Source organism: Caretta caretta, chromosome 11, assembly GCF_965140235.1.
Source record: "Caretta caretta isolate rCarCar2 chromosome 11, rCarCar1.hap1, whole genome shotgun sequence".
Taxonomy (NCBI): Eukaryota; Metazoa; Chordata; order Testudines; family Cheloniidae; genus Caretta; species Caretta caretta.
In genome coordinates this window covers 57,098,495-57,116,354 of record NC_134216.1, presented here as the reverse complement: position 1 = coordinate 57,116,354, position 17,860 = coordinate 57,098,495, and the positions used below count along the sequence as shown (strand labels likewise).

At 41.2% G+C, this 17,860-nt stretch overlaps 1 protein-coding gene across 16 annotated transcripts in view; it reads left to right on the top strand.

The window, feature by feature from the left end:
- Window positions 1-17,860, top strand: part of ANKRD44 (ankyrin repeat domain 44) — a 213,263-nt gene that overhangs the window by 110,689 nt on the left and 84,714 nt on the right. For all 16 annotated transcript variants that reach the window (XM_048870305.2, XM_048870302.2, XM_048870295.2 and 13 more), the window contains exons 5-9: window positions 3,032-3,232; window positions 6,191-6,278; window positions 8,699-8,841; window positions 10,190-10,402; window positions 11,910-11,988. In XM_048870305.2, coding sequence (XP_048726262.1) covers window positions 3,032-3,232; window positions 6,191-6,278; window positions 8,699-8,841; window positions 10,190-10,402; window positions 11,910-11,988 — 724 coding nt within the window. The remainder of the gene's footprint in view (window positions 1-3,031; window positions 3,233-6,190; window positions 6,279-8,698; window positions 8,842-10,189; window positions 10,403-11,909; window positions 11,989-17,860) is intronic.

Sequence of the window (17,860 nt, the reverse complement as noted above, 5' to 3'; positions counted from 1 at the left end):
TAAGTTGAAAACTTTAAACACTGAGGGTAATTAACCACTGGAATAATCTACATAAAGATGGGATGTATCCTCCATTACTTGAAGTCTTTAGATCAGGACTGGGTGTAGCTCAATCAGAAACTATGGGAATGATGCATGAATTGTTGAGCTTGTCTTCACTCCAGTTGTTAGCTGAACATAACATAAGAACGGCAATACTGGGTCAGACCAAAGGGCCATTTAGCCCAGTATCCTGTCTTCTGACAGTGGCCAATGCCAGGTGCCCCAGAGGGAATGAACAGAACAGGTAGTCATCAAGTGATCCAATCCCTATCACCCATTCCCAGCTTCTGGCAAACAGAGGCTATGGATAACTGGAGCTATAACTCATGTGTTGCCCCTACCCCATGCACACACACAAATCTCTAGCTTGAGTTAAGTTGCGCCTTAAACTCAAGCTAGTTACAGCCTGTCAGAGGTGGGTTGAAGCTTGAGTGCTGCTGATGCTCAAGCAAGTAATGCAGCGGGGATGCAGCATCTTGAGTTACAACTGATTAGCTGCTAATTCAGTCATTCTATGTAGCTTGCATGTTGTTTCAGGGCGTGGACGCTAGCTCAAGTGGAGTAACTTGAGTTAATTGTTGCGCTGAAGACAAACCCATGGTGTGAAATTTGATGACTTGTGTTATGCAGGAAGTCGAAGTAGCTTATCATAATGTTCCCTTTGGGTCTTAAAATCGATGAATTGAGGCACCCAAAGTTTTAATTAATTAGGGACCCCTTACTCCATGAGTAATGACTGCAGGATCAGGATCCATTTTTACAATATAAGGATTATTTACACAGCTGCTAGCCTCAACTTCTGTCTACATCTCCAAAGAATTTAAGGGGCAGTAAATGCTCTGATTTTCAGAGGTCTGTAGCACCTATAAATCCCACTGAAGTCACTGAGGGTGCTCAGCGCTTCTGAAAGTCTGACCACATTTACTATGATACAATTATTAAATCTAACTTAAGGCATCATATATATGTGTAATACACGTGTGTTTGTGTATAATATGAATATAAAATATGCAAATAATAGGCACGCTAATAAACTGCTTATTCTTCCTTTATCTAAAGTGATCCAATTGTGCAAATAATATGTGTGTCTAGAACTTTTTATAATACCTAGTTACGTTTTGTATAAATGCTATTGTATAATTGTACTTTTAACAAAAATATGTAGTACCATTCTATATGTGTTTAACATGACAAGACAAGCTTTCTGGTCCTTTTGATATTTTTTAGGGCTAGATTATCCTTTGCTCAGGGTTGTAGCTAAAGGACCAAGGTGCACTGCCCCTGGCATAGTCTCAGGGGGCATTCTGCCTGAGACACCCTTCTGAGGCACAGTTCCACTACTGCTCCCATGTTGTCCTGGAGGGGGAATAATCTGCCACAGTACCCCTCTCAATGCCCAGCCCTTCCAACTAACTTGCTCATGGTGGGAGATGGGAATGGTTAGCATACAATCTCCCTCTCCATGTCTCCTACCATGATACAAGCTGGTCTAATGCAGTCCTGTAGGGGTGACCCCACTACCACCCCGCATGGCTGAGTTAGATTCAGCCCCAACCCAGCCCATAGTGGTTGTGATGTTTTTAAAATGTCTTTTATTTTTTAGAATTTCAAATGGGAGAAAACAAACCTCTGTTCAACTGAGAGATTTCTAAATATATTATCCCTCTCCGCCCACCTAAGTATGGGTGGTACATATTTCCTTGGTCAAGAGATGTGCAATGTCTCAAATGGAAAACATGTAGTTTAATTTTGTTGGTATATGCACTTAAATTATCACTTGTAAAAATGAAGTTTTATCTAAAAGTGACAAAAAGCCAAAGAAATTCTGTGTTCCAAATGAGACACTTGATGTAAACTCTGGTCACTGGAAAAGGAAAAGAGTGCTGACAGGCACTAAGGACATGAATGTCAGCTTAATCTGGTTTCAGAGGAACAGCCGTGTTAGTCTGTATTCGCAAAAAGAAAAGGAGTACTTGTGGCACCTTAGAGACTAACCAATTTCTAATTACTAACCAAGTCGGGCGACTTGATTATGTAAAGAGTTGTCACTTTGGATGGGCTAGCACCAGCAGGAGAGTGAATTTGTGTGGGGGGGTGGAGGGTGAGAAAACCTGGATTTGTGCTGGAAATGGCCCACCTGTTGATCACTTTAGATAAGCTATTACCAGCAGGACAGTGGGGTGGGAGGAGGTATTGTTTCATATTCTCTGTGTGTATATAAAGTCTGCTGCAGTTTCCACGGTATACATCTGATGAAGTGAGCTGTAGCTCACGAAAGCTCATGCTCAAATAAATTGGTTAGTCTCTAAGGTGCCACAAGTACTCCTTTTCTTTTAGCTTAATCTGGGACTCTCACACGTTCTGAGCCTGAAATTTGTCGCCTGCACAATTAACTTGGATTTTTGTTCTCTCTGTCCTGTTATCACTGCTGCATATAGCAATTTTGTTTTGACCTTACTGTCCAAATAGTGCTTTATTTATTTTACAGATGAATTCATCATACACGATACTTACCCCATTTCAATCTCAGATACATTAAATACATTCATTTCCTCAAGTAGAACATGGCTATAATGTCTAGTGTTAAAGGTAGGTGGACCTATCTGGCACGGACCCAATCCTGCAGTTTTGCACACTCTAAAAACCAAAAGGAAAAGTTTGTGTAGGCTAGCAATGCAAGACTCTGCCTTAAATGATTACAAATATATATGAAGAAAGTTAAATGTATCACAATAAGATGACATGTAATACAAGGGCATTTGAATCAACAATTTCTTTCCCCTTCACCCCCCCCCACCAGAATATTTTTGAATGACTGTCTCTAGTTGTCTTTTTCCCTGCTCACATATGAGTTTTCTATGGCTACCAGTAACTCTCAAGAACCATTTTTTCCACACTTCACCATATGACGTGTAGAGAGATATGTTTATACATAGACATGCCCTATATTTATTTTAATAGCATGTTTATAACTGTACTTCCATTGCAGGAAGCAGTGCAAGTATTGATTAAGCATTCAGCGGATGTTAATGCTCGGGACAAGAACTGGCAGACACCGTTGCATGTAGCAGCTGCAAACAAAGCAGTGAAGTGCGCAGAAGTAATCATTCCAATGCTGAGCAGTGTCAATGTCTCTGACAGAGGGGGGCGGACAGCGTTACACCATGCAGCTCTGAATGGCCACATTGAGGTAAGTGGCTGAGAAGCATTGTTGATTTAATTTATTGATTTGTGGCACTGTTGTCTAATTCAAAATAAATGATGAGTTCATGTATCTCTGTATGACAAAGGTAGCTAGATATCCAACCTTCACTTATTAGAGACATTAGACCAACTTCTGCTCTCACTGGTGATACCTAACTGAAGTCAGTGGGCTGGTACCATTTGTAAATGCAAGCAACATTTGGTCCAATGTGTGATCCCATAGTTAACTGCCTGTGCAATACAGAACCTATGGGCACAATGAACTATGCAAAAATGATTGAAGAAGCATTCATTATCTCATAAGAGGAACACAAGCGTCTGGACTATGCACAAGTCAATCATTGTGCTTTTCTAATTAGCTTTCTAGAAAATTTGTTTCTGGTTTAAAAATAGACCATGCTACTTCCATTTACATTGCAGGAGTAAGTTTCTCTACAGCATACGTTCCCAAACTAGAGGGGTGTGAAATGTATTCTGGGGGTATGTGACAAGCTTTAGAAAAAAAACTTACTGCACACATTTTACCCACAGTAATGAATAGCTAGCTAAGCTAAGACCACACATCAGGTCTTCAGATGGTGCTGTGGAGTTGACTCTAGATGGTGCTGTGCATTTTGACAGATTTCTGTTGAGCTTGCGTAGCATGATACAAAGTCATTGCCATCTGTACGTTAACCCATGTGCTACGATGTGATGTGCACATTTAATTGTAAGCATCGACCACAATCAGTTTTGCTTTTTTGCTTTTATTACAATGGATTGTTGTCTTTGTCTCAATCAATGCCATACTGTTTTTAATATTTAGTGAGTCGCATGTTGATTTTTTAATCTGTATATGTACTTGTGTGTTGGTGGTGGGGGCATAAACTACTATAAACACAAAGAAGCGGGAGGTGCATTAAGATAAGTTCGAGAACCACTGCTCTTTAGTGTTCACTAAACCAGGGGTTCTCAATCTTTTTGGTTCAGAGTCCCCCCCTTTCCCTCCCCCTGCCAACATGATATAAAAACTCTATGGCCTACCTGTGCCACAATAACTGGTTTTCTGCATATAAAAGCCAGGGCCAGCCTTAGGGGGTAGCAAGCAGGGAAATTGCCAGGGCCCCACGAAACTAAGTTGCTCAGGCTTTGGCTTCAGCCCCAGGTAGTTGGGCTCAGGACCCTGGACTTCAGCCCCATGCAGTGGGGCTTCGGCTTTCTGCCCTGGGCCCCAGCAAGTCTAACGCTGGCCCCACTTGGAGGACCCCCTGAAATCTACTCGTGCCCCCGCACAGGGCCCCGGACCCCTGGTTGAAAACCACTGCACTAAACAATTACACCCTTATAAATTGAAAGCCACTGTATTAAGGTCCTGATCCCAGCACAGAGATCCATTGACATCAGGATGTAGGCCAGTGGTTCTCAGCCTGCAGGCTGCTTGCGGCCCAATCAGCACACAGCTGCGGCCCATGTGATATCCTCAGGGCCAGACAGGTAGTATATATAGTGTGTGGATGCAGCCCACGTAAGACATAGAGAGCTGCATATGTGGCCCACAATGGTAAATAGATTGAGAACCGCTGATCTAGGCCTAAGTGTGAATAAAAATTCTCCAACTGAGATTGATACAATTGACAAAAAATCAGAAGTTAATTTACTGTGTTGTAACTTACAAAAAGCAGCCTTCAGGTATTTGCTATAAAAGGAGTTATAGAGACCGCCCTTTTAAAAGTTTTATATTTTAGGAAAGAGTTAATATTTATCATTTTAACATGATTGACTTTCTTTGATGTAATGCCATTTAATGGTAGAGTGTAATAAAGTGCACAACTAATTATAGATTAAATAGTTTTAATAAAATCTCTGATTCATTTCGCCAATGAGCATTGAAGAGATTAAAGTGTTTGTTTTGCTGGATACAGAAAATCGTTGTATGTTTTACATTCAAATTGTTTTGTGTGTTTTTGCTTGTCCTGATATTAATGTCTGGATGGTGCTGGGAGATCTGGAATTTTTTATGTTTAGTCATCGCAACTGAAGCTTTGTACTTTCTGCTAGCTGTTTGCTGGCATATATGAAATGAGTTGGTCTGAGTCCCGTTGCTAGTGGGCAGGGGGTTACTTCAAGCAAGCCAGTATCGTGATAGTTAATAGCAAATGGCACACTTGTTGGCAGTGTCAGCAGAGGGAACAAGGACTGAAGGCTCGATCATGCTAGGCATGAAGGATTGGCCCCAATCCAGCAAAGTATCTAAGTGTGTAGTTAACTTTAAGTACATGAATAATTCCATTGACGTTAAGGGTTACTCACATGCTTAAAATTAAGCAGATGCTTGAGTGCTTTCCCAGCTCAAGGCCAGAGTGCCCAGCACCTTGTAGGATTGAGTTCTGAATAAGCATGCAGACTGAATTATCCTTTCACCTTTACAATGTTGTCCCTGTCGCTCAGGATTGAGATGCATTGGACGGGTAGCATGTAAAAGCGTGCAGTGCTGCTGCTCTGGTTTTGTGATTCCAGAGTGTCTCCCACTGCCATGAATCCAACATCTTCCACAATCACTAAATCCATACCATTTTAAAAAAATAAAGTATTGGAAGAGTTGCAATGTTGAACTAGAATGTACAAATGAAAACTCTTACCGGCATGTTTCAGGTGGGGTTGGGCCAGGCTGGGGAGTTTTGTGCCTTTTACAAAAAAAGCATTCATTTTTAATGATTAGTTTAATTAAACTACAGGTTCCTGGAAGGGATTTTTAAACTATCTCTAATTTTAAGGCTTAAGTTTTCCTGTATAAACTTATGCTCATATCACACAAAGGCAAGTGTGATTTGCTCGGCAATTCACAACAATGTATTGCCCTCCGCCACAAGCATTACATCCAGGGTGACGGCATTATTTGATAGACTAATCCATGTAAATGGAATACATGGCTGACCCAAAGATTTACTTTTCATTGTTGTTTTAGATGGTGAACTTGCTTTTAGCCAAAGGGGCAAACATCAATGCTTTTGACAAAAAGGACAGGAGAGCTATTCATTGGGCAGCATATATGGGTAAGAACCGTGTTGTAGTCTGTTTTATTACTGAAGTACCGACACTGTGCTCTGTATTACACAAGACCCAGTTCCTGCCACGGAAAGTGAAAATTCTAATTACTCTGATTAAGGCTATGGGCTCAGATCATCAGCTGGTATCATAGACACAGCTCCATAGATTTCAGTGGAACTACACTGATTCATACCAGCTGAGAGTCTGGCCCAAAGTGTCCATCTAACATAACCTGAATATTTTTTTCGTATTACTTTTTTTTCAATTTCATTTTCTCTTCTGACTTTAATTCAGGCCTCAAATATATTTGGTATGAAAAATACATATTAAACTCTCCTTTGTCACAATTAGCGGTAGCGTAGATTTCAATAAGAACTAGGTTAGATAAAAACAATGAGGAGTCCTTGTGGCACCTTAGAGACTAACAAATTTATTTGGGCATAAACTTTCATGGGCTAGAACCCACTTCATCTGATGCATGGAGTGGAAAATACAGGAGCAGGTATAAATACATGAAAAGATGTGAGTTGCATTACCGAGTGTGAGGTCAGTCTAATGAGACAATCAGTTAACAGAAATGACTAGCACAAATGCAGTTAATATGCTTTTTCTGAAATCGTTGTTTTTCCTATTTGTCTCTTTATTCAGAACAAGTTGGGTTACTATGTAGCGGTAAAGTCCTATGTAATCATTTCCACTCTTAATTGTCTTCCTTCATCACAAGGCATCTCTTGATTCATGCATTCACATCATTGCTAATGTTCATCAAATTTGCTTTTTAAATTAATAGTTGACCATATCATCCCATCCATTTTAAAAATAAAATGTGCCATAGAATTCAATGGGAGCTCTGCTGTAAACATGGTAGAAATACAGGGACCATAATATTGGCCAGTGCTGTGCATGCCCTCGCACAATTCTACCACCACATCCCTTGATCTGCAATTCATGGGCCCTCAAACTGACTGCCACTGCACCTTCACTCCTGACCTGTAATGTTCACTTTAATTCTAATCTTGGTCCCTTATGGGAAAGAGATGACAAGTAGTTTCCAAACTGTGGGAAAATGTAGTGTAGTTTTGTGATGCCCACATATCGAATGTGAAGGCTGGCTTCTGACCTAGACTGGGATTTGAACTTCGCTCTGTAGAGATGAAAGATTTTCCAGCCTGTACAGCGTGCAGATTGTATGACACAGAAACGAGGTTGGGACTCAGACATTTGTAAATACCATGGGTATTATGGTGCCTTGCATATTTTGAGGTTAATAATGAATTTTTTTGGGGCGGGAGGGAGGCACATTCACTTACTACACTTGCTCACCTATAACATGATCGAAGCTCACTGGTGTCAATGGAAAGTCTCACATTTGGTTTCAAAATGCTTGGGATCAACCCCTTGACTAAGGTGGCCTAGTTATATCCTCTATAATAGAGGAAAACTCAGTCTTAACCAGGTAGTCGGCACAGTGTGGGTGGGGTCACCAGAGAGGCTAGTTAAATGCTATGTACTTATGCTCCAGTCAGGAGGTTCCTTTACTCAGAGCAGTTGCCAGAAAGATGACCATAGAAAGGACCTGGCAGCTGAATTAATAGATGGCATTGACAGAACCCTCTTCTGGGAATCTTTCAGTGCTGTCAGGCTGGTATGCTCACTCTTCCTTCTATTAACAGGGGAGTAGCATGTGAACAGGGTATGAAAGGGTAAAGAGAAGAATGGGGAACTTGTTCACTGGGCAGGGAATTGACACATTTTTCAGGACAAACACTCATTTCATCTGGATTCCTTAATGAGAAGTGTATGCTATGCCTGCTCGGTGTGGCAGTCTGTCCCCATCTAGTGGTGGCTAGGCCAGCTAGAGATGGATGAACCTGCTACAACCTTGGCTGGCAGAGATGTGTTTTTTAGGACGGGCAGTGGAGGCTGATGCCTTAAGATCAAGAGGTCCCAGGTTTGATCCCTGCTGCCCACTCCAAGTGGTGGCCCGTAGAGTAGGTGAAGTAGTGCAACCTATGCTCACAAGAAATCTCATAAACTGGAGGGATAAGCGACGTTGAACCGAATTTTTACATCCAGAGCCAGTTTATCCGGGGCTGTTAGAATGAGGCGTTACTGACTAACTTGAGGTCACAAAAAACTGGATGGAAATCTTGAAAAGAGGCATTCCATTTCCTCAGCTGCTGTAGCAGGCTCATCAATCTCTAGCTGGCCGAGTCACTACTAGAGGGGGACAGAATGCCACACCAAGCAGGCATGTCTTACACTAGGATTAAGGATATTTTCTTGCAAAATGAGTCGTCTGTGAGAGCATTTGTGAAGCAGAAGCAAAAAGAACAGTGAGTTAGGAAGAAAGCAGTAATTTGAGTAAATTACACTGTAGGAGCGTATAGGTCACTGATGATTTCCATTCCCCCATCTTTTAAAGGCCACCTGGAAGTTGTTGCCTTGCTGATTAACCATGGTGCAGAGGTGACTTGTAAGGACAAAAAGGGTTATACTCCACTTCATGCTGCTGCATCCAATGGGCAGATTAATGTAGTGAAACACCTTCTTAATCTAGGTGTAGAGGTAAGTAGCAATTGGTATTTTAAAGAAAAGCCACAAAATACTGAGGTTTGGGTCACTATTTGTAATCTTTTTATAATCTGTACTTTAATCATGGAAAATTCTCTGCTGCCCTGGCTTTTGTTCTCCTGTTTATTTGGAGATTTTGTCTGGCTGGTGATGCTGCTACAGACATTGGCAGAATTTTTGAAGAAACCATTTCCCATTCTTTGGATTACAGAATCTATCTCACACATTGGACAGCTTTCTAGGCCCAAATGCTGTGTGCAGTAGCTGCCAAGAGATGCAGATTTTGTGTGTGATCATCTGAGTGTCCATTCCCCAGCAGACTTAAAAATCTCTTGCAGGGACAAATAATCCCCTGAAATTGGGGAACATACAGCATTCGTGTCTGGGAAGCAGGGATAATGACTTGTGCCTTGTGTCTCCTTGACTTTGTAGAGTGTCATTGTTGACCTTGCTTCATCTAATTTTGTAGAACTACTAATTTCTACACAAGCAATCCAGAAAAGTCTGGATCTAAGATTTTCTTAATACCTTTATTATACTGTGGTACTGAGTATTGGCTTCTTATTAGGATGCAGTATAAAGGACTGTGTGGTTTCTTTGCCCCCCCTACCCCCCAAGAAATCTGTAGAGACAGACCTGAAGTCTGGCTCATCATTAAAATGAAACTGCAATAATTATTTTTAAAGGAACCTGAACTTATTATTTCTCCTACTTTCCTTCTTGGATGTAACAGCTTTCCAGTTTAGTTTTAGTTTCATTGTCATCATGAGATTGTCCTGCTGCCAGTCTTTAGCTTTACATTGACTTTTTAAAATGGCCACCAGGGCAAAAAGTTAATAATAAAAGCAAAACATTCAGAATGAAGCGTTACTGGGGTATTTCGTTGTCAATGAAAGTTGCTTATGAACACTGACCCATGACAATTCAAGCCTCCACCTATTTCCACTTGCAGCATGAGGTGCATTATGTAAAGCAGTGATGCTCAGACTGTGGCTCTCAAGCTGCAAGTGACTCTTTAGGGTGTCTCCTGTGGCTCTTTTCAGCACATGATATTAAAACACTGTGTGATTTAATAATTAACCAATCAGGGTGCTTTTACTATGTTATTAATCAATTAAGTTATGAATTGGCACTATGTTATTAACTTATTTGCTGTGAGAATAATATATGTATATAGTTTAGATAGATATAAACTAAATATTTCCCACTCATACTATTTTGGCTCTTTTGGATAGTGTTGATCTCTCATTTGGCTCATGAGCCACTGAGGTCTGAGAATCATTGATGAAAAGCCACGAGCTGATGTCTGTCATTTTAACCGTATGTTCTTGTCTCATTGCAGATTGATGAAATGAATGTCTACGGAAATACTGCGCTTCACATTGCGTGTTATAATGGTCAGGATTCTGTAGTTAATGAGTTGATTGACTATGGTGCTAATGTTAATCAGCCTAATAACAGTGGATTTACCCCCTTGCATTTTGCTGCTGCCTCCACTCATGGAGCTTTGTGTCTTGAACTGCTAGTGAATAATGGAGCAGACGTTAATATTCAGGTACAGCTTACCTTTCATCTCTTCAATTTTAGCTGCCTAAATATCTATCCCCTTTTGGTTTAAAATCTCTGCATGCCACAAGAGGCTGCAAGTGAGAATAACAAAACGCAGTGTTACTGTAAAATCTTCAGGGAATTGGCTGATGGAATAACACAGTGCTGCTGGGAGTTCGAATTAAGTTTTCTTCATGGGAAGCTCATAGTGCCTTGATTGATATGATATAATGGCACCCTGAAACTCAAGGCCAATCAGTTTCTGAGGACTTGCGCTGTTACTTAAGTACAATCCCAGAAGTGCAGTCAAGACCACATCCAGTGGGCTACAGTTATCACAGAAATAATTATTTTGGGTATTCCCCCTAAAAATGTGTTCAACACAGTTCTGCATGTTCCTCTGGGCTTCTGTCGAGTAGTAAAAATGTCAGGTACAGTCCCAGCACAATAGGGCCCCAATCCTGTTTGGGACCTCTATATGCTATTGTATCACAAATAATACTTAATGATGATCAGGGAATTCTGACTCCAACCCAGGAGCCAGAAGAGCTGGATTCTATTGCTGTATTTGTGACCGACTTGTGGTGTGACCTCTTGCAAGTCACTTAAATCTGTGCCTCCATTTCCCCATCTGTAAAATGGAAATAATAGTACTTACCCACCTTTGTAAAGTTTTTTGAAATTAATAGATGCTCAGTAATCAGTATTATTTTATTAAAATAAAGTTGGGAATTGCGTTTGAAAATGAATCCAAAGCCTGATTCAAATAAAGAAGGGATAGCTTGAGTCATCAGGTTCCACATCCTTCCTCTGTTCCTCTTCAGGCTCCCTGTCAATATTCCTAGACAGAAGTCCTTTTCCTTGGCTCCAAAACTTTGACCATTAGACATTCTACCTTTCCTTAACTGTTTGCACCTGCTTTCTAATGGTCTTTGATGGACATCCAGTTTTTCTTTGGGTAGTAGTTTATTAACCAAAGCTCTTTTCTTTATGTAGTGGACTGCATTTTAATGTGTGTCTATTTAAATTGAAAAATAGTTTGTATTTGTTTACACTTTCCAGGGACTGCTGAAACTTAGCTCTGTGTTTTTCCTGGCTTTTCCCCAAGCAATATGGAAGATAAGGAAATACTGTGAGAATTATTCATAATGTTTAGAAAGTAAATAACACTCAGGAATATAACACTTATCTATTACCAATTTGGACCATGTACCCCACATTGGTGGAATATTTCTGAAAATTTATTCACAACAACGACTGCCTTATTTCCCACTCCCATTGCTGAAGAAGGTCTGACACCTACAGAAAAAAGGCATTCTGCATGTATCCTCATATGAATCTTGGGTTCAGCCCTACAGCGCTTTAAACTTGATGGAAGTTTGGTCTGAGTAAGAACTGCAGGATTGAGCTCTAGTTACTTTTATTATTTCAAGCTGTTGATAGTATTTTGAAACTCGACATTGATGGCATTACTTTATACTGTAGGTAAGTGTCTTTCATTTTGTTTTTGTTAGAGTAAAGATGGCAAGAGTCCACTGCACATGACAGCTGTCCACGGGAGGTTCACACGGTCGCAAACCCTCATTCAGAATGGTAAGTTAAGTCTTTCTGATAATTAATTAATCAGCAATGATCTGCTCAGAGCTTTTTCCAAGCCACTTACTGGCTGGAGGGGGCAGTTTGTTGTTCTGTGCTAAAATGCTGAGGGACCAAAATTCAATGGTATTTAAGTACTCTAATGAAATCTGATGGCTAGCGAGTCCGAAAGCTCTCATTTAATAATGCGATCTTAGACAAAGCCTATAATTAATCAAGAAATCCCATTCTCCACCAGCAGACAGTGGTCTGTGATTTGTGTGTTTGTGTTTCCTGACCTGAAAATGAAAGCAAAAGCAGCGTTCAGATTCTTTATCTTTCAGAAGAGGCCACAACTTGCTTCTTAAAACAAGCTTTAAAAAAAAAAAAAAAAAGAGGTTAGCAATTTTTCCACTTCCAGGAGTCCTCCACACCTCTGGACCTCTAAGGATCTCTTTTCCCATGCTCTCCCCTCACTTCTTAAAGATCATAATTCCATTATAGCCATAAGGAGTAAATACTCTCTTCCTTGATGGCCTGGAGAAGACATATTTGTGCAATGCTTTTCTTCTCCCCTGCCCCCTCTGCCTTTTGGACTAAGCCTGTTACCCCTACAGCCCTCCTTCCATTCCAGGATATGAAGATGTGATAATTATTCATATTTTATACAACTACATCTTTATTTGTATGAAATTATAAATCATTCGGCTTCAAACCATGGAATAAAGTGCATTTTTTTCTTGTATGTGCCTAGGGAGTGTTGAAATTCAGCTCCTGCCACCCCCCATGTCCTCCAGAAATATTCAGTATTCCCCAACTGGCTGGAACATGGCTAAGCTTTGCAGGGAGAGTTCTGATAAACATTAGGGGCACATTTTCCAAGTGGCATCAGCCCAGCTTCTTAATTTTTGTCTTCAAATTTTACTCACCCAGAAATGGGGATTTCCTGCACTGAGTAAAGGCCCAGTCAAAACAGTCCTACCTATAACATTTTGTCATTTTACTCTTCTCCTTTTCTGTGTTCATTTTTGTCTGTTCAGATTGCAACCTCTTCAGGGCAGTTACCAGTCTTCTTTCTTGTGCATAAAGCACCTAACACATGCTAAATTGTTCTCCTATATCAAATATAATAACCCTGCAGTTTGTCCTGTTATACTACTGTTATTTACCCTTTAGATCATGGTAGCATTCACAGAAGTCAACCAGATGGAAACACCATTGTATGCATCCGATGAAGTGAGCTGTAGCTCACGAAAGCTTATGCTCAGATAAATTGGTTAGTCTCTAAGGTGCCACAAGTACTCCTTTTCTTTTTGTAAACTGTGAAGGGCTTTGAAGACTAGAACAAGACATTAGTGTTTGATGTGGTGGAAGAGGGGGATTTAGCGGAGGAACTTAAAGGGTGTGTGTGAGAGAGAAAGAGAGAGAGAGAGTGAGTGTGACATAGGCAGACCAACAAGCCAGGAAATGGGTGGTGCAAGGTGGCAGGCTTCAAGGCTAGAGAAGACACAGTAGTCAAGGCATAAGATTATCACACTTTAGGCAAGAGTCTTGGCTGTATGGGGAGAGAGGAAAAGTCAGCTCTCATAGACATTGCGCAGAAAGAAGGGGCCAGATCTCAATGTGGCCTGGATGTGAAGCCCAAAAAAGAGAGCTAAGTCAGAGATGAAGCTGAGATTATGGGTTTGAGTGACAGGGAAGAGGGTGGGATACGCCTGTCTTGATATAGGAAGGGGCGAGTCTATAAAAGTAATGAGTTCCTGCTTCTTCCATTCAGATCATGTAGAGGAGCTGTGAGCTCTTCTGAAAATCAGGCCCAGTTATGTCTCAAATTAGGCATCCAAAAATTGAGGCACCAAAAATCAGTGACTACTCTTGAAAATGTTCTCAGTGTCAGATATGTAGTTGCAGTTTGGTTTAATTGCATTAAATTTAATTTAATCAGACGTCATTTGTAACCTCTGGGGACGACAGTATGGGTATTGTGGGCTGTGTCACAAAAATAAGATAATAAATAGCCAAAGGTGCGAGTCAGCTGGCCAGAAAAATATGGAATGGAGCCAAGGATGTAGTTAGCAGAAATAGCTCCCTTTCCCACCTACTGTGTCCGAAAGAGCCTTGAGGGTGAATAACCATCTGAAAATTAAGGTAGAAGGTTACAACTTTCGATGGTAACAACCTGTAAAGGGATGGAGTATAAAATATGGTAACAATTTGTTCTTGTCATTTAAATTTCTCCCACATGTCTGTGAGGACTTTGCTAGGTGACTTAGTACAGCAGGATATTGACACCGATCTGGTCACTCTCAGACAGAACTAGCTTTATTTGTACAGTCAATTTTTATGACATCCGCTTATACCTGAAAATACAAAAGTATTTAACCCTGGTGTCATAGCTTAATCAAGCTGTTAATGTTTTGATCAGAAGTCCCCATTCACATACCTTGTCAGCTACTGTTTGTGTTGAGTATGAATGTTGGAGACATCTGATAAGTCTTCAAATTATTGTCCGTGTAATGTTAAATCACTGTTTTATTGTTGAGATAGGTAGAGGCTTAGATGAGACTATAAGGCTGATTTGATTCAGCAGTGTTCTCTCACTGATCTTCTTTCAGTAAGATTTGCAGCTGAGTGATCTTTTGTTTTTGTTGGGTCCTATGACTAAGAAGTGAAGTTGTATTAATGAAACACTTTGGGGACCACCAGTGTACATGTCATGACTTACATTTTTGCCCTAGTACTGTCCAACTTAAAATAAATCACGTGATTTAGAAGAGCACCAAGGGTGACGGATCCACTAGAAATGCTGGATGTGTGAGTGAATACTAGTTCTCGATTGTAATAATCCTAATTCTTAGCACTTATATAGCAGTTTCCATGTGTAAACATCAATGTGCTTTACAAAGGTGCGCAGGTGTTGCTTATCCTTATTTTAGGGTAGTTATCCTTGTTCTATGACAGAAGATAGAGAGGTGAAATAAATTGGCCAGTGTCACAGAATGTGTCAGTGGCGGAGTCGGGAATAGAATTCCGGTGTCTTGATTCTGTCATATATTTTTTAAAAATACCTTACCCATGTTTCTAACTATACCCTAAATTTTTACAAGGGGAAAGAATAAAAAATCTGGTTTATGCCTCATAGGCTTGTCAGGCTGACATTGATCCCAGGCAAGATAATGAAGCGGCTGATGCAGGATTTGATTAATAAAGAATTAAAGTAGGGTAATATAATTAATGCCCATCAACATGGGATTATGGAAAATAGATCCTGTCAAACTAACTGGATATCTTTTTATGAGATTACAGGTTTGGATGATAAAAGTAATAGTGTTGATGTAATATACTTAAGACTTCTGTAAGGAGTTTGACTTGGTACTGCATGGCATTTTGATTATAAAATTAACATGGCATAACATTTTAAATGGATTAAAAGCTGGCTAACTGATAGTTCTCAAAATGTAATTGTAAATGGAGAATCATCATCAAAAGGATGTGTTTCCAGTGTAGTTCCCACAAGGATTAGTTCACTATTTAACATTTCTATCAATGACCTGGAAGAAAACATAAAATCATCACTGAAAGTTTTGCAGATGACACAAAAATTGGGGGAGTGGTAAAGAATGATGAGGACAGACAGTGATGAGCTGCCAAAAGCTGAAGAACCGGTTCCTTCAGTCGCTCCGGGTCTTCGGCGGCACTGAAGGACCCACCGCCGAAGACCCGGAGCTCCGCCGGGTGAGTAAAAATGAAAAAGGGATTCTCAGGGGAGCCTCCCCAGCTGAGAGCTCAGGTGGACCAGACAGGACAGTCCTGCGGGCCAGATGTGGCCCGCAGGCTGGAGTTTGCCCACCCCTTTAACAACCAGTTCAAAAACCGGCTTCAAAATTTAACAACCGGTTTGTGCGAACCGGATATAGCTCGCCGCTGAGGACAGGTCTCTGATACAGAGCGATCTGGATTGCTTGGTAAACCAGGCTCAAGCAAACAATATGTGTTTTAATATGGCTAAGTGCTGTATACATCTAGGGAGAAAAAATGTAGGCCATACATACATGATGGGGGACTTTATCCTGGGAAGCAGTGACTCTGAAAAAGATTTGAGGGCTGTGGTGGATAATCACTGAACACGAGTTCCCAGTGTGATGCTGTGGCCAAATTTTCTAATGAAATCATTGAATGCATGAATGGGAATCTTGAGTAGGAATAGAGAGGTTGTTTTAACTTTGTATTTGGCACTCATGTGACCACTGGCAGAATACTGTGTCCAGTTCTGGTGTTCACAATTCAAGAAGGGTGTTGATAATTTGGAGAGGGTTCAGAGAAGTGCCATGAAAATGACTAAAAGATTAGAAAACATGCTTTATAGTGATAGACTCAAAGAGCTCAATCTATTTAGCGTAACAAAGAGAAGGTTAAGGGGTGAATTGATTGCAGTCTGTAAGTACCTAAACAAGGAACAAATATTTAATAATAGGCTTTTCAGTAAAGCAGAGAAAGGTATAACACGATCCAATGGCTGGAGGTTGAAGTTAGACAAATTCAGACAGGAAATAAGGTATAAATTTTTAACTGGTAGAATAATTAACCATTGGAATAATTTACCAAGGGTCATGGTAGATTTTCCACCACTGACAATTGGTAAATCAAGATTGGATGTTTTTCTAAAAGATCTGCTCTGAGAATTATTTGGGGGAAATTCTATGACCTGTGCTACACAGGAGGTCAGACTAGATGATCACAGTGGTCCTTTCTGACCTTAGCATCTATGAACCAGCTAGAAGATCATCTAATGTAGTGGTGTTTAAACTTCTTAATATTGAGGATCGTGTCTTTGGATAGAGATTCTCTTGGAGGGTTTGTCACGGAGTCCCTGGGCGATGCTCTGGAACTGCTCCCCATGAAGCCAGTCAGGACTCTGGGGCAGTCGCCTTTCTGTGAGCAGCCTGTCTTCAGGACACGCAGCTCACACAGCTTCCACCTTCCTGGGTCTGACCTCGGAGCATTCAGCATCCTCTGCCCCTCCGTGCGCTTCCCCCAGCGAGTCCGCCCAGGCGGGGTCCTGGGGAAGCCAGAGGGTCCTGCACCCCAACTTCGCAGTCAGACGTGACTCTCAGCCAGCCAGTAAAACAGAAGGTTTATTAGACGACAGGAACATGGTCTAAAACAGAGCTTGCAGGTGCAGAGAACGGGATCCCTCAGCTGGGTCCATTTTGGGGGGCAGTGAGCCAGACAACCACGTCTGCACTTCACTCCATGTCCCAGCCAGCCCCAAACTGAAAAACCCCCTCCAGCCCCTCCTCCTCTGGGCTTTGTTCCTTTCCCGGGCCAGGTGGTCACCTGATTCCTTTGTTCTCCAACCCTTCAGCTCTCACCTTGCAGGGGGGAAGGGCCCAGGCCATCAGTTGCCAGGAAACAGGGTGTCGGCCATTCTCTGTGTCCAGACTCCTGCACACACCTGCCCTCTAGGGCTCTGCAATGATCATACACCCTTACTCCACCCCCTAGATACTTAAGAACTGCCTAGGGGAAACTGAGGCACCCCCCCACTATTCAGAGGAAACATTAAGAACAGTCCCACTTCGTCACAGGGTTATCTTCCCTTCTGACTGCCTAAAGCTGTGGCAAGTATAGTGGTTGTTTCATGAAATAGTGATGTTACCAAAGGGTTATGGAGACAAGCTGAAAGTAAACCTGCTTTAGTGTTGTGGATTGGGCTGTTTGGTTAAATACACTCTCTCCCCCACCTGTATTTTGTATCTATGCTGTTTATTTTCTCTCTTTGTGTATAAACCTTCTCTTACAGCCTGCAGCTCTCTCTGCTCTACTCCAGGTTACTTTGCATTCGGTTCTCTCTTCCTGTGTGTCTTGCTGCACCTACAGTTGTGTTGTG